This window comes from Pan troglodytes, chromosome 2, assembly GCF_028858775.2.
Source record: "Pan troglodytes isolate AG18354 chromosome 2, NHGRI_mPanTro3-v2.0_pri, whole genome shotgun sequence".
Lineage (NCBI taxonomy): Eukaryota > Metazoa > Chordata > Mammalia > Primates > Hominidae > Pan > Pan troglodytes.
Window position 1 is genome coordinate 130,936,776 of NC_086015.1, and position 25,584 is coordinate 130,962,359.

At 48.5% G+C, this 25,584-nt stretch overlaps 1 protein-coding gene across 10 annotated transcripts in view; it reads right to left on the reverse strand.

The window, feature by feature from the left end:
- Positions 1 to 25,584, reverse strand: part of MGLL (monoglyceride lipase) — a 134,491-nt gene that overhangs the window by 18,177 nt on the left and 90,730 nt on the right. For 5 of the 10 annotated variants that reach the window (XM_003309986.6, XM_003309987.6, XM_063806202.1 and 2 more), the window contains 3 exons: positions 15,147 to 15,283; positions 13,773 to 13,883; positions 3,282 to 3,371 (listed from right to left, as the gene is read on the reverse strand). In XM_003309986.6, the coding sequence (XP_003310034.1) occupies positions 3,282 to 3,371; positions 13,773 to 13,883; positions 15,147 to 15,283 (338 nt within the window). Of the gene's footprint in view, positions 1 to 3,281; positions 3,372 to 8,574; positions 8,653 to 13,772; positions 13,884 to 15,146; positions 15,284 to 25,584 lie in introns of all 10 variants that reach the window. The other 5 variants (XM_009446404.5, XM_009446403.5, XM_054680969.1 and 2 more) reach the window with 2 other exon arrangements.

Sequence of the window (25,584 nt, forward strand, 5' to 3'; positions counted from 1 at the left end):
CCTGAGTATGTGGATGGCTGAGGGCATGGGCAGATGCTGAACAACCTCTCCTCCTCACCTCCTCCCACAGCGTCCTTGGCCATAGAACTCTTTAGAATCACGTTCAAGGCTTCTCAGAGTAGGAAGGGATTCATCACATTCTGATAAAGCCTTTTTGGGGTGGAATGATTACCATGTCAGTATTCTGATGTTCTGATCAGGGACCCTAAATACATTGACAAACATAATAAATGTCTGTGTAGCAACTTCTTTGTTCCCTGGGTTTGAGTGCCAAGGGCACTTGGCCTGGAGTAGCTGTGTTCTTGGGCAAGTGACTTGCCCTTTCTGGGCCCACACTTCTACAACTACAAATGCTGGTAATAAGACTGACTTCCTGGGGTCATGGTGAGACCAGAAGGGCTCTAGTGTCTGGCACAGAAGAATGAAGCCATCATTGTGCATTGGGTAGTGTTGAGACAATAAAAAGTCCTCTTATGCCTTTTTTCCTGAAGGCTTCACACATGCAGGGAGAATGTGGCTCTATAGGGTGGCAGCTTTGGGGCGACGCAAGTGAAGAGAGCCCACTAGCAGTCCTGGGTGGGTTGTGAGAATGCTTGTCACAGCAAACACCAAACATTCTGCTTCTGACATTCTGGCAACAGAGCTAACCCGCTTCCCTTCAGACAGAATTCCAGATCTTCCCTGGGGCCTGTGCACCCTCGAGTCCCAGGCCCCTGCACCCTCGATTCCCGGCCAGTGGCCCATCCCCCGTAGTCCTGCTCACTCAGCTTGTTAGGCAAACATTTCTTTTCGGTTTGAGGCTTTTATAGCTGCAGGGTTCCATGGGAAATGTCTTAGCTAAAGATGTGCCTCAAGACACCCTGATGTTAGATGCCTTTCCCAACACATTTTCCCCTCGGCGTTGCTATTTTTAAAGCTCAGCAGAACGTTCAGAGGGAGACGCAGAGCTGCGGCAGGCGAGGGAGGGAAAGGCGTGCTCTTGATTTTTCCAACTGCAGTCCAGCCTTGGGGCTGACCGGCCACCTCCCTTCCTCATGTCTTCTCAGCAGGGACATTTATTAGTGTTTCTAAATAACTGATGACCTGGGCAGCCAGAAACCCGAGGCAGGAGGGCTCAGATGGGGGCTGTGGGTGGGGCAGGAACAGAGGAGGGAAGCCCCACCAGGTGCTTCCATCCTGAGTAAGACCAAAGAATTTCTCATTATTGCAAAAAGGAGAGAAAAGATCTGAAATTGGATGCTTTTAAATAGAGAGGGTTTGGAATCTCTTTTTAGTACCTGTTTTTTTCTTCCTCTTTGCCCGTGTATTTTCAGGTGTTCAGATAAACAACCTGGATTTGCACATGGGTGCTTTGTCTTAAAGGGAGGGCCCTCCCTCCCTGACCCATCTTTCTCAAACCTACTGTTGTCCTGGCACTGCCGCTACAAAGATCACTGGTTTTACCAGACACCACACCTTCAAGCTAGAGCCATTATGAGGGATGCAGGCAGGTGCAGGAGCCCCTGCCCCACACTGAGTTTCCCTGACAAAGTGGGTGCCGTACAGAGAGCAATGGCCATGGCCATGGGCTGCGTGGACCAGCAATCAATTGTAAAACAGGAAACAGAGCTTAATGACCATAATTACTAGCTAGAGGGAGGCACCAAAGCATGGACTTTTGAATAAAATGGGCTAAAATCCCATCTCTGCCCCTGACTAGTTGTGCAATCTTGAACAGGTTATTTAACCTCTCCAAGCCTCAGTTTCTTCATCTGTGAAATGGGGTTAATGTCGATCTCATTCATGTCAGGATTAAATCAAACAGTGTATATTTGGCTTTGGTCTTTCTGGGTCCTAAAGTTGTGCTCTTTCACTGTATGAATCTGCTTTTTGGAATTAAAGTTTTTTTCCTTTATTCAGATATTCTTTCAGAAAGACTAGGGGCCACACACTGGTCCCTAATGGGTCCAACCTGGCCCCAAGATGTAGGTTTGGGAGGCACTGTGGGCTTTAAAAACCAAATTATATTAGAATTTTAAATTAATGTGGATGGGTTGGATGGATCAGATGCCCTCTGGCTCCACACAGGCCTCATGGCTTGCTAGAATCTCTCACCAGTCTGATTTTTAAGGAGCTGGCCCTCGGAGGCCTAGGAGTTTTCAACCCCTGATCTAGAAAGTCTCTTTCCTACACACCACGGGCTATTCCTCTTGAGTTGCCCACTCTCTAAGTGACTCAGAGGGCCAGAAGGCCACATTTTATAATGAAGCCAGAGTCCAACAGCCCAAGGAAGTCTGGGAACATCCCCAGAATGCTAGAGCACTGCACTCCACTTCCCAGGGCCCTTTAGGGAGCCAGTGATTCAATGATTTAGGGAGCCAGTGATTCAATGATTTCAAACTCCTAAAGCAAGAGGGCAACTGAGGCAGAAGAGTGGCAAACTTATTTGCTTAATCATGAAGATAATGCTGGTGTCTTCTGGATGCTTCCTACCCATTAACTGCAAGCCCACTCCCATACCCAGACAGAGCACAGCTGGAGACCACACCTACCCACGTTCCCAGGCTAGCCTCACCACTGGCTGACCCCAGGCAAGTCATCCCACGTTATGGGGCTCAGTTTGCTCATCTGCAATATGGGTCTGTCCTTCCTTTGCTACCACTATTCTGAGTTACCCCCAGGGATCCCCTTCCTCTACTCTCAGTGGGTGGGGATGATACTACCCCCCTTTCCTGGACAAATAATCCAGGCCTGGATAATCAGTCAGTAAGAATCAGCCCTGAGACTTTTGCTGGAAAGAGGTGCTGTTTTTCCACTGGGGTTGCTCAGGTAAACCTGCTGGTGGCCCTCTTGGCCTTCACTGGGGGAAAGCCTGTCTGGGAATGAAGCCAAACCAGGGGAGATGAAAGCTGGGAAGAGACCGATGGAGAATAAGACTTTCAATGCCCTGGATCCAGCCATGTCTGAAGCCTTCAGTTCCATTCACCACAAAATCCCTGCTTTTGCTTAAATCACTTTGACGTAGGTTTCTGTCTCTTGCAACCAAGAGACTTGACTGGCACACACTCAACTTCCACTGTTGGCTCCTTTCATGTTTAGAACACAGCTCAGGCATCATAGCCAACCCACCCTTTTCACCCAAACCTGAAGCCAACCATGTCTAATGCACCACTGTGTCCTTGTCACTTTGCACAGGACCTCGGTGAAAGGGCAGCAGAGAATGCCAAGGCTGGAGCCAAAACTCTGATTCCCCATGGGGGCAGCCACCCAAGCTACCCCTGGGGTTTCGGAAAGCCTCTCACCTCTGTCTTATTCCGAGAGAGCACGCTGGAGTCGATGGGCCCGAGGGACAAGTTTGGCAGCACAAGGTTGAGCACTTTCGCAGCAAGGACCTAGCCGGGGAGGGAAAACAAGGGCTGTGAGCACAAGTGGCATCCACACCCGGCTCTTCCGCAGTGACAGTTTACAGTACATTAAGGAGAGTGATGCCCAAACTGAACATCAGCCAGGTTCGTCTCCCAAGCCTGCGTCCTTAAGCCTGCATGCCCAAGGACTCTCCCTTCTGACTCAGCCTCTATTCAGCCTGGCTCTGCTCCACCTTGGGGGAGCTGGCCAGGCAGCTGCCGCGCCCAAGGCGGGAAGTCACGTCTGAATTTTGCCCGCTCTATACCCTCCGCATGATCGCTCATGGGTTGTAATTTTGCATCACTGGCAAGAGTTGCCTGGGATGAGCTCTGGCCATTTCTCTGGGGTACTGAAAATACACGGCAGGTGCAGAATCACACAGATCAACTGAACACGAAGCAGGACAGCGCGGAAGGGCCCACAGGAGCCACACGGAGAAAGTGTGCATCCATTTCTCTCGGGTGGAAGTAGAAATAGCACCAGCTCGATGAGGAGGCTGTGTGGCAGAGGGAAGGATTGCTGGGTTTGATTCCTAGCTCTGCTGCCTCGTGAACATGGGCTGGGATTTCCACATCGCTGAGCCTCCGTTTCCTCAGCTGCCAGTGGGACCTTGACCTTCCCCCAGAGGACCACGGGGAAGGTGAATAACACCCTGTGTGCAAAAGCCCAGGGAACACAGCAGGAGCTTAACACATGCTCACTGAACTTGAGCCTGATCGAGGCCCAAACCTTCTCACCCCCTCCCCCATCTCTCCTTCTGGATCTCTTGTTTTCCCAGGAAAACAGAGAACCCGGATCTCACACTTCTGCCTTCAGAGAGGGGCTGTTTTCATTTCTGCAATGTGCACAGACATTTGGGGATGAAAGATGCTATTTCAAAAGTGAGCTGTGAAATGCTGAAATTAGAATTGGACGGAAGGTGGCAAGCAGTGAATTCTCAGTGCACATCAAGGGCACAGGGCACGTAGCTCAGTACCCTTGGCAGAGGGCAAGGGCACTCACAGGCACCGAGGAACCACCTTCTGGTGCATTGGGCACAGTTTCCCTATTTTTTTTTTTTTTTTTTTTTTTTTGAGACAGAGTCTTGCTCTGTCGCCCAGGCTGGAGTGCAGTGGCGCAATCTTGGCTCACTGCAACCTCTGCCTCCTGGGTTCAAGTGATTCTCCTGCCTCAGCCTCCTGAGTAGCTGGGATTACAGGCGCGTGCCACCACGCCTGCCTAATTTTTGTATTTTTAGTAGAGACGGGGTTTCACCATGTTGGTTAGGCTGGTCTCAAACTCCTGACCTTGTGATCCGCCTGCCTCGGCCTCCCAAGGTGCTGGGATTATAGGCGTGAGCCACGGCGCCCGGCCAGTCTCCCTATCTTTGCAAAAACCCTGGGAGGTGAGGCTTCATCCTCACTGAACAGATGAGAAAATGGAGGCTCAGTACCACGAGGTCCATGGGAGGGGCCCCGGGCTGGGGGGCCACTTTATCTTCTTATGCCACACAGCCTGGATTACTACGTCTCTGTCTCTGCCGCTGTCTGTGTCTCTCTCCACAAATGTGACCCAGAGCTCTAACCTTCCCGTGGGTCTTGGCACCAGCGGCCACTGATGTTCTTTTGGGGGACAAGATTGCTGTGCTTGCCCACCTCCCTGTAGGCCAGGGCTAAACCTTCCTGTGTCCTAGGCCTGCACAAGTGTGGCGTGACTGCCCACCACGATTGTTTCTCAACCATCCAGTATCAGGCAGACAGCAAAAAACGGGCTTTTCTCCCAAAGGGCTTTGTTCCATGTGCATGAACCTATTCGGAGTTCCATGTGGTCAACTCTCCTTTTCTCAAATGGTAGAAATCAGGAATTCCTTCTTAGTGCAAAGGTGGCAGCCCCCTGCCTCTGAGGATACCGAAGCTTACTGCCCTCCAGCCTTGGCATCCAGGCAAGCAGATCTCATTCTGCAGCCGCCACTGTGCCAGGTGCTTTGCTGAGCCCTGGGCTCCGACTTTGACTGTCTAGTATAGAAGCATGCGGCAGCCTGACTTTGAGCACTGTGCGGGGGCATGGTGTGTCTGCATAATCGGAAGCCTCGAAGGGTGGCCGTGATGGGTCAGGAATGTTCAAGAGTCCAGCTAGTATCATGGGCCAGCTCCAAGAACAAGCCTGGGAAAGGAAAACTTGGAATTCTGGGAACTCTGCACAAGGATTGGGGTATTTTCAAACACGGATCAAATGTCTGTGAACTCCAAGAATTGGGAGCTCGTCTGCATTGGGATCTGTGCTTTCAAAGGTTAAAACAATCTAAAAATGAGAAAATGGAGTGGATCAGTGCATAAAGGCAGTGGGCTGTGGCTCTGTGGCCTTCACTAGACTCTGGCTGTGTAAGGACGAGTGTTCCAGGGCCTTAGCGCTCTCCTCCAGCAGTAGTGGGCAAGGGCCACACTGTGAGGGAAGACTTCTGTGTTCCACAGTTACGAAGAACTCACTTCTAGATATTCTGCTGTTCTCAGTACCCCGTCACTACTCCCTGATGCTGGCAGTGTGTGTGTCCATGAAACACCACAAACACCTCCTCCCAGTGCTGCCCTGAGAGACTGATTGTATTGGCCGAAGTGGAGCCCTGGCATCAGTGCCTTTTTAAAGTTCCCTAGTGATCCTGTGTGCAGCCAGAGGAGACATGGGGCTGCCAGCTGTGGCGGGGGGATCCCCACCACACTCAGGAACCGCAGGAAGGCTCTGTGTAACGGGATGGTGTGCAAGTGCCAGCCTTGCAGGCGCTGCTCCCAGGTCAACCCACCTGCCTGCTGGGGCCCACACAGCCTTCTCAGGGACATGACTGTTTTATGTAAGCCAGCTTCCTACCCATTCCCTGACCAGATGGCTCAGAGCCAAGAAAAGGCCCAGGGACCCAGCACCTCAGCAGTGCCCGCCACAGAGGTGAAAGCAAGAGACCACCCAGCATCCACACCATTTCGTCCAAGCCCACCACCAGATTTCTCATTGTGCCACCATTTGTGTTCAGATTTCTCATTGTGCCACCATTTGTGTTTTGGGGACCCATCACCTGATTCTGCGGGGACCTGGGCCTGGAGGTGCCGGTCCATCTTCAGGATCAGTCATTTGTGAAGACAGACTTACCTTCATCCTTGAACATATGTTTCTGCTGCTGGCACCTCTTAACCCAAAACTTTTATACCAAAAAGTGACAAGGCCTCTACTTCCAGGCTCTGGAGAAGATGCTGACAGCTTAGGCTGTTGGCGCCTCAAGGATCAGCGCAGCTTGAGCCATCCTTGAAGTGGTTTCACAGAGGATGGGGAAGGGGGAACAGAGAGCCAGAGAGAAAGCCTGCCTCCAGGAGAGAATTACAGCAAGCCCTATTCTGTCGTCTCACCCAGCAAGCCTGATTTTCTTCCTCCATGAACAGGGGAACTTTTTGCAGTTAAAGTAAGCTTTTAAGAAAAGAGCTTCGTAGGAAAAAAAAAGAGGAGAGCCACTTCCTGAGAAGTATTTGCTTTAGAAAATGAACAATGCAAGGGGCTGGTCCCTGGAGGGAAGGAAGTGATTCCTGGTAGCTGAACGCCTCACCATCCCCTTCCAGGTACAAAAAGCCAAGGACTGGGAGGCCTCCCCCTCCTATGGCTGTGAATGATCTATTGCTGAAAGCGCAAACAGGAGATGTGGGGAGAGCACATCCTGCTCAGGAGTGGAGGCAGAAGGTGACTTCCGCTGCATGCATCCAGCTGAGCGCTGGCTGCCCAAGGACGGAAGGGACAAGCAGCCACCCTCGCTCCCCTAAAGGAGCTGCTGCCAGCAGGTTCAGGATGAGGGAATGTGCCTAAAAGGACAAGCTTGTAACAGTAAAACTCCCGTGGCTGATGGTGTACATGAGGCACTGGTGTCCCAGCGACAATAACTGGTTGTTCCATCACGAATGTAGATGGAGGAACATGCCCTCCAGGAAGGCCTGGTGTAGATTCTGCAGACTTTTCCCAGTGAATGCGCACACAGGTGTGTCCTGGCACTAAATCCCGAGGAATGCCACCCCAAGAACAGAAAGGTCTCAGTGCATAGATGGTTGCTGAAGCCCTGGGTGCAAGTTACACCACAGAGAGTATGCAAAGAGGCAGGAGGGGACCCAGGTGGATACACCATTCACAGGAAAGGTGCAGAAAGAGAAACCCATGAAGGAGACTTCTAGAGTCCTGGGATTCCCTTAAAACGATCTGTAACTCCCTGTCTTCCCAGGAAGACGGAACCGCCTGTACTGTTCTGTTCCTTCAATCCAGTTGGCGTATGGTAGCGGGCACAGCACACCCATCCCAACATCCCAGGGCCTCCCTGCTCAGTGTGGTCCTCAAACCAGCAGCGCCAGGGGCTCCAGGGCCACCTGGCTTCTGGGTCAGGATCTGTAGCTTCACAGGGCTCCTGGGCATTCATGTGCGTGGTGAAGTCTCAGGGGCTGGCAGTGTGTGTGTCCATGAAACACCAGAAACACCTCCTCCCAGTGCTGCCCTGAGAGATTCTGATTGTATTGGCCAAAGTGGGGCCCTGGCATCAGTGCCTTTTTAAAGTTCTCTAGGGATCCTGTGTGCAGCTAGAGCAGAAGTGCCTCTGACAGGCACTGGCTAGGATGGGGGTGCACACGTCCCTGCAGGGCAAGCTGCCCTTTCAAAGGAGCCACCATAAGAGATGTTTGCATAGCCCTGATCTTCAGCTCTTTTTCTAAACCTGCATAGTAAGTTCCAAGCCACATTAAAGAGGCAAATCTTTTAATGATAACTTCATGGCTTAAAACAAATTAGGTGTTTAGCCTCTTCCGCATAAAAGCCCCAAGAAAGAGGAGAGCTGCCATGCAGGGGCAGGATGTTTTGAACAACTGCAAAAGAGATCCCCTCTCCCTGCTGCTCTTTTAAGATTTGTTGATTTCATGAGCCTAATCTCTCCTGAAGGAGGAAAGGGTAGGATGGGAGGAGAAAGAGCTAAGCAGAGGAAATGGGTTGATTGTGCATGAAGGAAAGCAGAACGGTTGAGCAGGGGCCATTGAGGCGGCATGACGAGGAAGCAGTGGGGAAGGAAGGAATCATGGCAGGTCCCACACCCAGATGGATCACATTGTCGAGGTCGACCAGATGACTGCTGCTTCTCCTCTCCCACAACCTCCATCCTGAGCTGTGAGCACACCAGGGAAGCCTCAGAGGGGAGTTGCTCACCCAAAAAGGACGTGGAATCCAAAACTTTAACATTGTTGATGCCTTTTCCATCAAGTGTTTCAAAATCCTCGAATAGTCCTACAGGAGCATTGAGAGAGCCTTGGATCCAGCTCAGGAGAGAGGAGCCCCTGCATGGCTCCCCCATTGAGGTGAGACCCCCCGCACCTGCCCCATGACCCTGGTGAAACCAGGTTTGTGTAACCACAGAGCTCCCAATTATGCCAGCTCAACCCAGACCCCAGGGGTCGTCGCCTGAGGATAATTTGGGGCCAAAACCCATGACAAATGGCTACACAGTCACTAGACCCCAACCCCAGAAGGGACAGGCGATGAAATGGAGAAACCAGACTTGGAGACGCGAAGCAGGCGCATTTGGATTTGAACTTTGATTCTGAATCCTCGAGAAAGTCTATGATCTCAGTTTCTTCACCTGTAAGACAGGGATAATTAAACTAACTCTGAAGGGATGCTGGGAGAGCTGCATGAGACTCAACCGCTCTGCAGCAGGTCCCTAACTCTCTTCCTGGCTTCTGGCCCTAAGGAGAGGCCCAATAAATAGGTGTTGGTTGACTGAATGAATGAGCAAATGTCATTCAAAGTAGAGACTTCAGGAAAAGCACATGACGTGCAGCTTTGCAACAAATGACACAGTCACCCACAAATAGGGCAACTCTCCCACAGCTGAAGTCAACATCTTGATGAGCAAGAGGCTTGAGGGGCGTTCCCGATGCACCATCACGCCTGTCACTTTAAATACTAGAGACAGGCACAAATGCCTTTATTGATCCAGAAGGTTTTAATGGCTCCCTGTGATCATTTCTAAGTGAATTTCACTTCTGCCAGTGAAAGCCTTGCCATGAGGAAGGCAATTACAGATGCTGTTTCCTTAGTGGCTCCCACAGGCTGACCTGTGCGCAGGAGGCTAGGACTCCCCACCTTCCGTGGGACAGCACTATGACAAGGGTCATAGGACGGCCATGTGGGGGACACAGCAGGTACCCTCAGGGTTGCCCCAGATTTTCTTGAGAGTGAGAGGACACCTTAAGGCAGCCATAAAACAGAAAGTGCTGTGCCCCTTTCCCAGTGACCCTCGCTGGGAAGGCCAGGACACTTATTTCCTGATAGATCAGGGGCTCAGCAAAGATGTGTGGCAGGAGGCTTGCTAGGAAGACAGCTGGTTCCTGGAATAACAGGTGTCTAGAAAGCCCAACACCCAGCTATTAGAGAGCAGGTGCCCACAGGACAGAGGTGAACTAACCCCCACGGCAGCTCATTGCTGCTGCCCAAAGGGCCAGTGCATGGCTAAGTTCTGGGATCCTGGGTCCAAATTCACCTGAAGCTTGAAAGAGTGGCCATGTTCCACTTGTTTCCCCTCCCTCCCTGCAATCTCCCACTGCCCCAAGGGCCTTCTGGATTCTATGGCTAAAAACAGATGAGTGACATTCAGATGGGAGTGGGCTCCATTAAGGGAAGCTGATTTCAGGAGTGTTTTGGGGTGAAAGGGGGTATCCTGGCATGCTAGCTGGTCTGAGCTGGTGCTCAAGCTGACTCGAGCAAGACATTTGGCCTCATTTCCTTGTCTGTAAATTGGGAATAATTTCCCCTCCTTCCAAGGTGGTGCTGGAGAGGAATGGAGACAATGCATGTCAGGCACCGAGTGCTGGGCTCCCAGGGGCAACCCCCTTCTCCCTACTGGGCGAGGTGCCCTTCTTGGCGGAGAGTGGGAGTATCTTGAAGCACTGGCTGACTCCTGCACCTCTGCCCCAGGAACCCAAGGGACAACCTTGGCAACAGGGAGAGGTCATTTAGAATGATTACTCTCCCGGTAGGCTGAGACCCCCATCCCTCAAGCTTAGCCCAGAGGGATTTTTCTCTTCTAAGAGGCTCCCAGAGAAAGGAGGGGCCCTGGAGCCTGCAGTTGCTCCTGAGTGCTGTCCCAGACAACTAAGGGTGGGAAATCCTGAGGGGCACCTGGAGCTTGACACTCTTCCAGCTGGGGGGCCACAGTTCCACCTCTGTACCCAGGCACGAGCCACGAGCCATGGTGAAAAACCCCACGGAGTGACCTCACAAATAGCCAGATTTGTTCAGATGCATGGAGTTTTTGTTTCTGAATTTCTGCTGCTACCACTTTGCGAAACCACTTTCTCAGCAGAGACAATGTTTGGGGCCCCCCATCCGTCCTCATTGTCTCATCTCCAGGCTAAATATATTCCAGCTTGTTGAAAACCAGCATCCACATAAGAACCAGATGGTGGCGAGATTTAGGAGGGTGGGGGTGATCTGGCGTTCTCACATTGCAGGGGGTGGGGGCTGGCCGTCTTCCACAGGCCAGACTGTACTCACAGACTGGGCATCTCACGCTGCCCCTTACTAACTGGGGGAGTTGCTCTAGAAGGTGCCTGGTGCTGGGAAACTGTTGAACGGCTTGATGGATTGAACACTGTCTGAGGAGTCAGGAGGCTGGGACTTGACTGTGCTCTGCTACCACTCACAGCCACACTCAGGGAAGCCCCTCAGCCCCACCACCAAACAGATTTCCCAAACAGAACGCTGGAGGGAGGAGGTGGGCTCTAGGAATTGTTCCATCATTGAGGCTCATAAGAGCAAACAACTGGAAATGACCCCAGGGCACCCTCCTGAAACCAGGACCTATCCCTGCAGTGGGACCCTTGGTAGGTCCTGATGGGGAAGGAGCACCAAAAGGTTGCTAAGCAAAACCACCAAATAAAACCCAAAACCCACAAAAACAAACACACCAACCAAAACAACAAAAGCAAACACAGAGTACCCCCGACATGCAGGGAGCAAGCTCCTATTTGTGTGAAAAAGAAGAACAAATGGAGTGAGCATTGACGGGAGTTGCAGAGACTCTCGCTGGTACCATGGGTTGCTGCCCACGCCAACCGGGAGAGAGACTCTCCCTGCATCCTCTTTCATATCTTTTGAATTTTGAACCATAGAAATGTCTTATTCTTAAAACTTTTAAATTACATTAAAAAATAGATCCTGTGAGACTTTCAGGAAGGTTGTCAGACCAGACTAGAAAATGTGCCAAGAGTAATGAAGCCTTCCAGGGGCAGGGTGGACGAATGCATCATGGACTTTGTCAGCCAAAATTGCCAGAGATGCAGGAGCAGCAACAGATCTCAGGGAGGGGAAGCTGGGCCCTCAAGTCTGGGGCAAAGGGAAACCTCATTTGTCTTGGTTAATAAGAGGAGACCTGTGTTCCCCCAGGGGCAGCTGGCTCCGAATGTCACAAGATGATCTATTAGCACAAGTCTTTGAAAGGTCACAGTGGTGGCCTTGCCCAGAAGTGCCCCCTCCCCTGGTCGGTATAGAGCCCAGGGGGCTCTGGGAGGAAACCCTTGTTGGTCCCACCTCCAGGCCCAGCTGCCAGGTCCCCCGGTGCACTTTATCTGAAAAGTCCTGTGGGCCCTGGCTTTTCTGTAAGGGAAAACATCCATTGCAGAAACATCCATTTTCTTCCCTGGGGAAATATCCTAGATGGGGAATGGGCAGCCCTGGATTCAAACCCATCACAAGGGCTGCACAATCCTGGCCAGCCATTCATCTTCCCTAAGCCCAGGTTTTCCCATCTGGAAAGTGCTGCTACAACCTGCTCCTGGGCTGGAGAGGAGTTAAATGAGACAATGCCTGGGAGAGCACAGTGCATGCCTGGCATTGGCTGAATTTTGCAGACCTGCATATAGCAAATCCCATGGAACGCAGCGGGAACGCCCCTGCTGCTGAGTCTGGGCCTGCTTATTCTACTTAGATAATTAGAACCATAGTCACGGGAGATGTTGAGTAGCTCATGCCTCCCCCCCACCGCACGTTTCAATGATGAAGAGGTAGTGCACATCCGGGCATTGTGATGCTAAGGGACCTCGATCACTCTGTGACAGAACCCTGGTACTGTCCCACACAGCACTGAACTTCATTCATGATAGTCAATTTCAGTAAGTCCGCGATTTCCTTAAACTGGAGTAAAATTCAAAGGAGATATCATCCATCTCTCTTGCAAACTAAGTAAATCATCGTTCTCTGGCTAAACTATCAGATAGTCCCTGATTTCTCTTTTGCCAAGCCGAGCCCCATTTCAGATGGCTGAAATTTTCTGTTTTTAATTGAAAGCCTGTCTCTAGAGCCAGGAGCAAGTCTGTGGTCATGGGCTGAAGGAAACCCTTTGAGGATGTTGTTATAAGGTTTCATTCCCTGTGCTGTGTTGAGGAGAGTGCGGTGGGGGAATAAGAGCTAATGTCATTATTTAAATGATCCCACAGTTCATAGGGTAAGCCTGTGGGTGATGGCTGCCCAGTGCACCTGGCCCCATGACCTACTACCTCACCTCTTTCTCCTTTGAGAGTCTCCAGAACTGACTCAGGAGGCAGCAGCCCCTGCCCAGCACTGGGGTGAGACTGAGGATTCCTTGTGGATACGTGGGGTTGGGATTCTCCACCCTCACTGCGGCTATGTATCTACCTTAAGCCTGATGCCCCCAAGGCCGGGTCTAAACCGATACCTTGTCAACAAGCCAGAGTCACAAGCAAGCAGCCCTACCGAGGCCACTGGTTTCATCTCCTTTCTCGGGGAGAGAAGGTGCCTGCTCCACCTCTAGGTATCATTTGTTGGTTCATTTGCCTTGGCAAAAGCAGCCCAGAGTCCCAGTACCTACAGGGTATATCATTCCTATGGGTCATTCCAACCAGAAAAACAAAATCACGGATCCCTAACAGTCAGAGGTCGAAAGTGCCCGGGGCGGAGGAGCGCGGCAGTGGATGCGACTCCATACTGCATGCAGTTAGGAGTGCCTGCAGTTCCACTCACTGTTCACTTTCTGCTGAAGTTGGCAAATAATCAGTGAAAAACAGCCCAGGCCTTGAGTGTGACTTGTTAACAAACGTGACTTTGCTGGACAAATAACAAGTCTAACCTCTTCTCCTTTTAAAATTCATCAATAAAACATGCACAAACAGGAAGGCATTGTCTTTTTGTCTTGGGGGAAAATGGCACCTGCCTTTAGAAATTACAGAACCCCAGTGGCAACAGTGTTGGATATTTGTCCAACCCCTCACGCAATAGTGTCTGAGGTCCAAGGATGGCCTTTGGTCTTTTTACATAGACTCAGGCTACAAATGGAAGACCCATGTCCCGGGGAACCTGTAGGAATTGTACAGACTGGAAGGTCCTTTTACCTTGAAAGTTGTTGCAGATTCAGGATTGGCAAGAACCAGAGGCGAAATGAGTACCATGCCGGCGAAGTGGCCCGGCCTCTCTGCGGCCGTGAGGATGGCGATGGCGCCTCCCTGTAATGCAGAATGGGCAGAGCTGCTGTGTTCGGCTTGCACCAGTGCACACATTTCTGATAAACATGACCAATGCAGTCCTCTTAAGCTGCAGTCCTGGCCAAGAGCCCTGAGGAGGACTACCTTGGAAGAGGCACCATCAAATGTTGGCTAAACTAGATCTGCAATTATTTTATTATACAAGTTTTTTTCTCTGGGTTTTCCAAGAGCAAACATTTCAGAGAGATATAAATAAGGTTCCTGCTTGTGGGCCGCAAGTTAAACAATAACACATTCCCACTTCATTTCAAGCCCAAAGCTGGCAAAACCCCAATTCATCCATCCCGACAGGCTTAATAGGAGGGTTTTTTTGTTTTTTTTTTTTGGTGGGGGGTAATCTGATCATAGTAATAGATTGCTAAACTATACTTTTTCCTGGTTTAGTAAAGGTCCTAGAAATTTAAATTCCAAGAAAAATGGGAGTGAACGTGGATGGTGCTGAAGGAGAGAGGCCTCACCTGTTTGCTGAAGCACAAAGGTGCTTAAAAGCAAAGGTTGCAACCGCAAATGCTTACGGGGCTGGGCAGGTAAGAGAAATGTAAGGACAGAGCCAGGCAGTGACCATGGGGTGGGAGGCAAGGCCTGCCCTGGTCAGATGTCCCCAGGCATTCAAATTCAAGCAGTTCAATATATCTTGGTCAGCCAACCAGCCTGCTTTGTCTGTAGGTAGATTTGGCCTGTGGCCTGCCAGTTTAAGGACCCCGATTTAAGATTACATTTGCTCGATTACATTTTAAGATTATATTTGCTCAATTTACATATTTAAAAGGTGGAAGGAGTTGGAATAAGCTTTAAGGAATTGTTTCCATGTGGACCCTTTGTCCCTAGTTAACACTTGTCATCTGAGTTCAATTCTGAAACAAGCACACAGGGTTTGGGGACATTTCATGTGCTTCTTATTGATGAAGGAGCTATTCCCCCCTCCAAGAAGTGGCTCTTAGTAGCCTCACTATGAAATGGCACCAAGTAGGCCAAAGAACGTTGAGAAAAAGATCAGTTTTCCAAGAGGCCCCGTATTCAAGCTGCTCACTAAGGACCGGCTGGCAGCCTCCCTTGTTTCCTAAGCACGGAATTGCCCAGGAACTCCAAGTGCAGTGCACAAAGGGAGACATCATGCCAGCCAGGCAGAGAGCAGTGGGGGGCAGGAAGTCAGGGCCACCCCCTTCCCCCTGCAAGGCTGGAAGCCAGGGTGGATTTAACCTGGGTCTTCTGTGGTCTGCTTACCATGGAGTGGCCCAGAAGGAAGACAGGAAGCCCAGGGTAGTCTTTCTGCATGGAATCCACATGCTGCAACACATCCCTGACGAAAACGTGGAAGTCAGACACTACCATCCTCTCCCCTTCGCTCTGTCCGTGGCCAACTGGAAAGGAACGGGAGATGAGAGAGAGCTGCAGTTACCAGGTCGACTCCTACACAAGCCCAGAGTTCTCCTCACTGCAATCGCTCTCTCTCCTGAGCACCTGAATGTGTCACCTCATTTAACCCTTTCCAGCCACTCTTGAAGGTTGGAATTCTTCTCCCCACTTTTTATGGATTAGGAAACTGAGACACAGAGTGGTTGAGGAATGTGCCCAAGATCACACCACTAGGAAGCAACGAGCCAGGGTGTACCTACTACAAAGGCTCCCTTGGGGGTGGTTTCCAAGGAAGGGAAAAAGGATAGGTGCACAGAGAGCCTCAGCCTGCCCAGTTTTCTGCAAAGCAGCCGGGAGTAAGACGAAGAAGGCTCAGAATTTTCCTGCATTTTCCCTGTTCCTTGCCCCTGGCAGCTGTGCCTGAATATTGGCCTTTCACTAGGTAGAGTGGTACACTCAGCCCCTCATCTTACAGTTTTAGGTGAAGATAATATGACAAACATAAAATAATATGTAGTCATCGGGTGTGCTTGCCAGAAAGCGTCTCGACGAAGCTGCAGTGAAACTAGGTCACACTCTCTCCCTCTTGAGTTTAATCTGTCACATATCTGTGCTGTTCACCCCCTTGTTCTTTCCTTAGGGCCCTCCACTTTCTCCCTCTTTGAAGGACATCAGTCGCTATAGAAACAACTCACTGGCTGTGGCTTCATATTCGGGCTGAAAGTAGCTGTGATGGTTTGAAAATAGCAAAAAAGAAAGCGCTTCTGGAGAACTGGGACCACACAGCCAGAGGGGCTGCCCAGACCTTCCCTGCTGAGAGCCTGAAGCACTCATTAAGCCTCTGCCACCTCTGGGGAGGCTGCTGCAGTAATAACGGTCACCACCTGGAACTGACAGGCTGCCCAGACCTCCAGCTTGGAGACCCTCCTGCTGTCAGGCCCCAAGCTCCCGTGTTTCCCACTGGCCCTTCCCCCGCACCCACCTTCCCAGTCGCCCCCCTCTCCCACGGTCTGTCTGACCATCCCAGTGGGCCCGGGAGTCCCACTACCCTCTCAGCAACACTCCCCCTTTCCTTGCCCTTCTGAGCTTTTTTCTCTTTTAAAATTTATTTTTACTTTTTACTGTGCTATCATATCTGTAACATAAATTGTACTGTTTGAACCATTTTTAAATGTAAGGTTCAGTGGCATCGACATTATTGTGCAACCCTGTACTTTTTCACCTTCCCACGCTGAGACTACATACCAATTGATATGGGTTGACTTGTGTCCCCCAAATCCATATGTTGAAGCTCTAACCCCCAGGATCTCGGAATGGGACCTTATTTGAAGACAGGGTCTTAAAAAACATGACTAAGTTAAATGAGGTCCTTAGGGTGGGCCCTAATCCAAATGACTGGTGTCCTGTAAGGAGAGGGGATTAGAACCCAGACATAGAGGGAAGATTATGTGAGGACGCAGGGAGATGGCAGCCATCTACAAGGCAAGGAGAGCCTGCAGGAGAAACCAACCCTGCTGATGCCCTGATCTTGGACTTCCAGCCTCTGGAACTGTGAGACAATGAATGTCTGTTGTCGAGGCCCCAGTCTGTGGTCCTTTGTTATGGAAGCCCTGGCAAACTCATACTAGCTATTAAACCCCAACTCCCCTTTCCTTCTTACTCTCTCTTCCCCCACACCCCTGGCACCCTCTACTCCACTTTCTGCTTCTATAAATTTGACTACTCTAGGGACTTCATTTGAGTGGAATCAGGCCATATTTGTCTTTTTGTGTCTGGCTTATTTAATGTAGCACAGTATCTTCAAGGTGCATCCATGTAGTCGTGTGTGTCAGAATTTCCTTCCTTTTTAAGGCTGCATCATATTCCATTCTGTGGATGGACCATGTTGTGTTTATCCATTTGTCTGTCGAGGGACATTTGGACTGTTCCCACCTTTTGGCTATTGTGAATGATGCTGCTGTGAATATGGGTGTGCAAAGATCTCTTCACATCCCAGCTTTCAATTCTTTGGGGTATATACCCAGAAGTGGGGTTGCTGGGTCAGATGGTGATTCTGTGTTGAATTTTTGAGGCATGACCCCACATTTCCATGTGGAACATCTCTCTGGACGCAGCCGCTGCTCCTCCACACTCTAAAGCTTGAGGGCTGGCTGCACACAAACGCTGAGCCAAGGCAACACCAGGGCTGCCCAGTGTCAGGCTCCCTCTTCCCACAGGCTTGGTCTCCAAACAAGCTCATCTGGGCATCTCTTCCATATGTTTTTATTCTCCCAAAACTTGCAATCCTACCTCACAACCCTGGGGACGTAGTATCACTCATTTTTTTGAAAACATGAGGACAGTCTAAAATGGCCCTCTACGTCGGAAGCATCCCCCTTTCTGATTCCGACCACTCCCGGCCCAGCCTGCCCCCTGTGCCAGCTGCATCCCCATCCTCCCTCCTTCAACCACAGCCCCCAAGCTGCCCTCTTCCCCTCCCTCCTTAAGGGGTGGTCCACACTCATGGCCCTTTTCGCACCTACATTCTCTCTCCAGCTCTGGAGGCTCCGTGCGACCCTCAGCTGAGTCCACCCCAGTAAGCCTTTACCCCATCCTCTTCCGAGATCTTGGCTCACTCAGCACCACATGCTCCTGCTGACCTTGTCATGGGGTGCACTGGAAATGGACTTCCTTGGCTCTCCTCCTTCTCATCTGGCTGTGTTTTCTTTTTCTCTTTTCCTTCCTGGCTGATTTCTGTATTTATTCATTCATTCAATCATTTTTAATTAAAAAATTGCATTTTAAAAGACATTCGATTCACATGGTACAAAATCAAAGTGGCATGAAGGATGTACACTGACGGTCCCTTTCCCACTTCCTCCCATCCACCCGATTCCCTATCTTCCCCTAAACTCTTCTCTTAGTGTCTCAGCCTCTTTACAAGCAAATACAAATATAAATCCTAATTTTTACCCCAGTCCTAAACATAAAGAAACACACAACAGATCCTGCTCTGTGTAGGGCTTCGTTCACTTGACACCATATCCTGAAGATCTTCCAACGTTTGAAATAGGGCTCCTCCCCAGCTTCTTACTACAAAACTTTCAAATGCACAAAAACACTGAAAAAAACATTCCAATAAAAACCCATATGCCTACTATCTTTATTCAACAGTTGTTATTTTATTTGCTGTATACATACATATTTATGAATATAAAAATGGCTGAATCTTTTAAAAGTAAATTGCAGGCTGGGCAAGGTGGCTCACATCTGCAATCCCAGTGCTTTGGGAGGCCAGGGTGGAAAGATCGCTTGAGGCCAAGAGTTCAAAATTGGCCTGGGCAATATAACAAGACAGACCCTGTTGCTAAAAAAGAATTTAAAACAGAAACTGGGCATTGGTGGCGTGGTGGTGCACACCTGTAATCCTAGCTACTTGGGATCACTGGAGCCCATGAGGCTGGGGCCGCAGTGAGCTGTGCTCGCACCACTGCTCTCCAGCCTGGACAAAAGTGAGACCCTATCTCAAAAAAAAAAGAAAGGGAAAGAAAGAGAAGAAACAGAAGAAAGAGAAAGAAAGAAAGAAAGAGGGAAAGAAACAAAGAAAAGAAAGAAAGAAAGAAAGACGGAAGGAAGGAAAGAAAGAAAGAGGAAGGAAGGAAGGGAGGGAAAGAGAGAGAGAAGGAGGGAGGGAGAGAGGAAGGAAGGAAAGAAGGAAGGAAGGGAGGGAGAGAAAGAAAGAGAAAGAAAGAAGGAAAAGAATGAAAGAAAGAAAAGTAAGTTGCAGATTATAACAACAGACAAATCTGGGTAAAGGATCTAAAGGTTATTTATTTATTTATTTATTTATTTTTATTTTTTTTTTTTTTTGAGACGGAGTCTCGCTCTGTCGCCCAGGCTGGAGTGCAGTGGCGCGATCTCGGCTCACTGCAAGCTCCGCCTCCTGGGTTCACGCCATTCTCCTGCCTCAGCCTCCTGAGTAGCTGGGACTACAGGCGCCCACCACCATGCCCAGCTAATTTTTTTCTATTTTTCAGTAGAGACGGTGTTTCACCATGTTAGCCAGGATGGTCTCCATCTCCTGACCTTGTGATCCGCCCACCTCAGCCTCCCAAATTGCTGGGATTACAAGTGTGAGCCACCGCGCCTGGCCTACAGGGGTTCTTTATACTATTCTTGCAAACCTTCTGTGAAGTTGAAGGTATTTCTGAATAAAAAGTGTTATAAAAATAATCTATTAACTGTTAAAACACTTCACCCTAAACACTTGAGCATGCTTAGTGACATTCTCTTCAAAACTACAATACTATTTTCCTGCCTAAGTAAATTAGCAATAGCTCCCTAATATCATCTAATATACAATCCAAATTCGAATTTCCCAGTTGTCTCCAAGTATTTTACAGCTGGTGTTTTAGAACCAGGATGCAAAACTCTTATGCTGTATTTGTTTGCTATGTTCCTTTAGTCTTAGAGGGGCCAGGCTAGTAAATGCCTTACATCCTGTATCTGATTGTTTCCCCTCATGGTCTGTCATTTGACTTGTTTCTGTGTTCCCATTCATTATCAAGAACTTCCCCCCTTCCTCAACACAAATGTACTAGGCTCACCTTATACTTTCCTTGTCCCAGATTTGGAATTAACCATTTCTCCAGGGAGCCCCAGTTCCTTTCAGTGTTTAAACATCAAGATTTAAAGTTGGGAGTGTCCAATGCCAACGAGGTGCCTTTGCTTTCATGCCCTTCATTAGGCAGAGCTGAAAAACTTAATTCTTTTTTTTTTTACATGAGACTTAAGAAAACTTAATTCTTAAAAAATGAGTCCATATAGATATTTTCAACTATAAATCAATGTTCTGGCTAGGCGCAGTGGCTCATGCCTGTAATCCCAGCACTTTGGGAGGCCAAGGTGGGCAGATCTCTTGGGCCCAGGAGTTTGAGACCAGCCTGGGCAACTTGGCAAAACCCCATCTCTACAAAAAATACAAAAATTAGCCTAGCATGGTGATGCACACCTGTAGTCCCAGCTACTCAGGAAGTTGAGGTGAGAGAATCGTTTGAGCCCAGGAGGTCAAGGCTGCAGTGAGCCATGATCGTGCCACTGGGCTCCAGCCTGGGCAACAGAGCAAGGCAAAAAAAAAAAAAAAAAAACAGAGCAAGAAATCAATGTTCTAAAGTTTTCTCTTACCTTCTTTGATTTTGTATTTTATCTCTTTTCTTTGACACTGAAAATCTTGGTTCCTAATAGCATTAACATATTTACTTATAGCATAGCGTCAAAATTACAATACCAATATTGCCACCAATAATAAGCCTACGGCAAGAAGCTAGAATTGCTTTGCATTTTTTTGTCTTTAGAATATAGTTCAATCCTAATATGACCAGAGTATTGTGTTTGAAGTTTAAATTCTTACAAACAGGTTATAATTATTTTCTCTGTGTGCTTATGTTACTAATTTGATAATTAGATGCATTAATTTCAAATTAAATTTCTTTCCATTTGTAGGTTTTTCCTTTTTGCTTTTCAATTTAATTTTCTTTTCCAAATATGAAAACGTGTACCTGACACAACAGTCAGAAATATATTAAAAAATTCATCCAGTGAAGTCTCACTTCTACCCCATCTCCTCCATCTCCCCGCTCGTTCCCTAGCGTTAATCATTCTAATTATTTTCTGTTTTTTCCCTCTAAGCATTTCTTTTTGCAAAAATAAGAAAACTACCTGTTTATCCATCCATCCATCCATCCATCCATCCATCCATCCATCCATCCATTTATCCATCTAGTCTATCATCTATCTATTCTCTGTCTAATCTATTTATCCATCCACCCATCTATTCTTATTTTTCCTCCTTTCTTACTTAAAAGATAGTATGCCACATATCCTACTCTAGAAACAGTCTTGTCTATTTCTGGATTTCTACCAGGTTTTCTTTTCCTCACGTTTAACATATTCTGGAAGTCACTCTGTGTCACAGATCCCAGACCTGCCTCCATTCTGCCTTACTGTTGCGTAGTACGCCCTGTGGGGGTGAACCGTAGTTTTTTCAAGCACTCTCTCATTGCAAAACACTTGGATCGTATCCAAGCTCTTATTTATTAAACAGTTGGCTGCAGTAGATAAACTTGGACTATTTTATGTCATCTGCATGATGTTGTATCTTCAGGGTATGTGCCTAGATGCAGGATTGCTTGGCTGAAATGTAAATGCATATGTAATTTTCGTAGGTATTACCAAATTCCCCTCCACGTGGGAGTGTCACCTTTCACTCTATGAGTGAGATGCGGGAGAGGGCCTCTTTCTCTTGGCATGACCAGCAGACTGTGTGTTTGACATTTAGGTTTTTGCTCATATGATAGGAGACAAAGTGTGGGTTGAACATCTCAGATTTTAAGAGCCATTACTTCTTTTTTGGTAAACTGAGTATTCATGTCTTTGCTCATTTTTTTCTGTGGGGGTTTCGCATCTCTTCTTGACATTTAGGAGCTGTTTGTATATTAGTTGGTCATTTGTCTTTTGACTTTGTTTACATTGTATTTAGCCAAGCAGAAGATTCTTATTTTTGGTTTCTTTTGAGATTCTTATTTTTGAATAGTCAAGTTATCAATCTTTTCACTTTATGGCCTCTGAATTTTGATTCTTGGTGATAAAGGCCTTCCCCACTCCACGGGTATAAAAGAATTCAGCCATATTTTCTGTGACTTATATTTCTTTTGCAGTGAAATATACATGACCTAAAAAATTAACCACTTTAAATGTACAGTTTAGTGGTATTAAATACATTCACATTCTTGTGCAACCATCACCATCATCCATCTCTAGATAGTTTCATTTTTTTACATTCGAATCTTTGACCCATTTGAATTTTGTCTTGGTGTAGGCTAGGAGATAACCATCTTTTACCAGACCTTTTTTTCAATTCAGTGAAATTCACCTCACATAAAATTAATCATTTTAAAGTGTACTGATTTAGTGCCATTTAGTATATCCACAATATTGTTGCAACACTATCTATAAGAAGTTCCAAAATGTAGATGGTTTGTAATCGTCTCAGCAGAATTTATGAACAAGTCCTTCATTGCTTCACTGAATTGCAATGTCATCCTTATCATGTGTTAAAGTTCCCTTTGCACTCAAGCCCAGCCTATTTCTGGATTTCTGCTCAGCTCCACTGGTTTGCTTATTCATGAGCCAGCCCCCATATTATTGAGACATTATAGGAGCCTGCCCTTGACACACATTACATGCAGGAGGCCCCAGGTCACTCTGCGAGCTCTCCCTAGTCCAAGCGTATCACTCCCATGCTTTGACTCTGATGGTAATGTAGGCATCTCCTGGATAAACTGTTTCTGACTCTGGCTTCTTTCCAGAGCTACAGATCCATCCTGCCAACCTGTGGTCAGACTCTCCTGGCTGTTCCACAGCTCCTCAGATTGCTTGCAAATAATTGGCTCTCCTTCACATAGCGGTTAAAGGCCCTGTGAGCCTTCCAAATTATTCAGGCTCAAAACAGGGCTGTCGTCTTTGACTTTAATTCTATTTCTACATTCAATTGGTCCCCAAGTCCTTCTAGATTTCTACATCCAGTCTCCTTCTTTGCACGTTATATCCCGGTAGGGGTGGAGACCGTTGCTGCCTTTGAACTTACAGTAGCTTCTTCTCCAATCTCCCTGCCCAACCCCAGGCTCTCCATGACCCACCTCCTCTTCCGGAAGCTGCTCTGATGGTGTCGTGGTCCGACGGCCCCCACTGTTTGAGAATGCAGCCTGCACATCCCAGCCCAGTATTCCCAGCCTCCCAGGAAGGCTTCTACTGGTTCCTCTGCCACAATCTGAGCCACATGCACACCCACCTGCCCACGGTTCCTGAAGCATACGCACACGTTCCTGCCCTGTGCCTCTGAACAGGCAGCCTCTCCTTGATGTCCTCACCCTGCCCCAGTCCTTTAAGGCCCTTTAAATCCCTTCATCCATGGCATCCACCATAATTCCCTAAATGCAGGTGCAGCTTCCGGAAGAGGAGGTGAGTCATGGAGAGCTTGGGGTGGGCAGGGAGATTGGAGAAGCTACTGCAAGTTCAAAGGCAACATACCCCTTCCATAACCCTGAAGCACTTCTTGACCCTGTCACATGTGAGTTGATCACAGTCCTCCCTCGTTTTCTCCTCTAGCACCATCCCCCACCCTATAGATGGAGGGTCCTGAGAGCAGGGGTGCCACATGGCTCTGTGCTGCAGTGGCTTCTAAGGTGAGTGTGGCTGGATGGGGCGCAAAACAGTCCTGAGTGAACGATGATGTTTGTGTGGACTCGGGGAGGGAATGCACCGTGCATGTGCCCATGTCTGCCAGGGCCGTCTTGGAGAGCAAAGATCATACTTTATTCACCTGTGCATTCCCTAGGGTTCCTGGCACGGGCCTGGCAGAAGGTGGGTGTTTGATCAATGTCTGTTGAAATGAATTGTAGGCAATGTTTCCATAATGGCCACTTACCAAAGAAACTCAATTCCATTACTCTAGCTATAGCTGATGCAATATGTTTCCTTGACCACCATGGAAACAGAGTTTGTTGAGAAGTAGTTTTGCATCTGTAATGAGAATTCTTTTTCTCCTGGTTTTATTTATGTATTTACACATTTGTTTTAGAGACAAGGTCTTGTTATGTTGCTCAGGGTGGATTCAAACTCCTGGGCTCAAGCAATCCCCTGCCTCAACCTCCCAAGTACTGGGACTACAGGCGCACACCACTATGCCTGGCTGCTCCCTTGGTGGCTTTTATTATTATTATTATTATTTTAAAGAACCTGCTTTGCAGACTTTAAGATATTTTTAGTTTTGTGTCTCTATGTATTAACTATGTTTTTAAATTTGCTGTACTTTGATGCTTTAACATCTCAGGCCTTGCTGATCCTGGAAAGACAGTCCCACCCCATTATGGATGGGACTTCAATTGCCTTATCAGACTCTCCCCGCTCCAGGCCACTGTCCCCCTGTCCTGATCACCTCAGGGCCAGGCAACAGACAATTAAGGACAGCCCTGCATCTGAGAGCCCTGAAATTCTTCAAACTAATCAATCCTAAACCTGCTCACTGCACCTCACCTGTTCTTCCCCTCGGAAGCCACAATAAAAGCCCCGGCCCACAGTTCCCTCTCCCTCTGGCCCCTGACCCGCCCCGTGCTCCCCTGCAGGGCCCTGCGTGGCATGCTTTGCCATCTGTTTCTAGGGACCTGTCAATGGAATAAACTTCTCCCCTCATGACAGTAATTTTCATGTCTGTGTGTCTTACCATATCTAATTAAAACAGATCCTAGGTACTCTTAAAACACCCCAGCACTGCATTTGATGCGAAGTATAATAAATTCGTGATAATCCTTTGTTGAATGATTAAATAGTCTCCAACAAAATATTTCTGTCTGAAAATTACTTTCCATGTTGTTACCATGTACAAAAAGAGTCCCCCGGGAACCTATAGAACCCTGGTGATCCTGTTACTGCTGGAATGGGAAGAGCCAGCCTCCCCCTTCCCTTTTTTCAGGGAACCAGGCTTTCTTAGCATTCATTTTCTTACAGAAGAAAAAGCTGATAAAATATAGCTTTGCGTAAGGAAAGTGAGATGAAGCCTTTAAAAAGTAGTAAAAACAGCACCTGGTATTTGTGTGAGAGTTCATAACGTACAAAGCACTTTTCCCAGAGTTTGTTTCATTTGATCCCCACAAGCTTGTGAGGTAGGGATTCCTTCCCCATTTTCTAGCAAAGGAAACTGACCCTGGAGAGACTAAAGGGCAGCACTCAGCCCCCAGTAGGTGAGCCACAGGGAGGGACTTGAGTACAGGATGTGAGCTCCAGACTCAGGGTTGTCACTCTCACAGCTCAGGGCAAAACACAGCAGGAAGCAGGGGACTGAAGATTGAGGAGGGAAAGAAAAGCCTTCTTAACAAGATAAAGAACCCGCTGTGAAAACACAGGGCTGGCATCTTCCCTACACGCCCAGACCCCAGGGCTTGTGCCTAGAGCTGCTCACCCCAGGTGAGTCCTGAGAAGGATCTGGTTCTGTGTCAGGCAGGGACAGGTGGTTCACACTCACCAGCACCTGCAGATGTGCAAACAGGGAGGCCACTGGGAAATGTTCTTTTGAAGACTTCACAAATTTCTAAGTGTGGGATACAATGGGAACAGAAGGGCTGGGCAGAGGCTAACCCTGGAAGTAACCACAACAAATGGCAGCAAATGTCCACTGGAGACCTCATGTCTATGAGGCCACCGAGTGCACTGACGGACACCATGACTGGGTCTCAGGAGGTTCAGTGACTTTTCCAGCCCAGGGCTGTCTGAG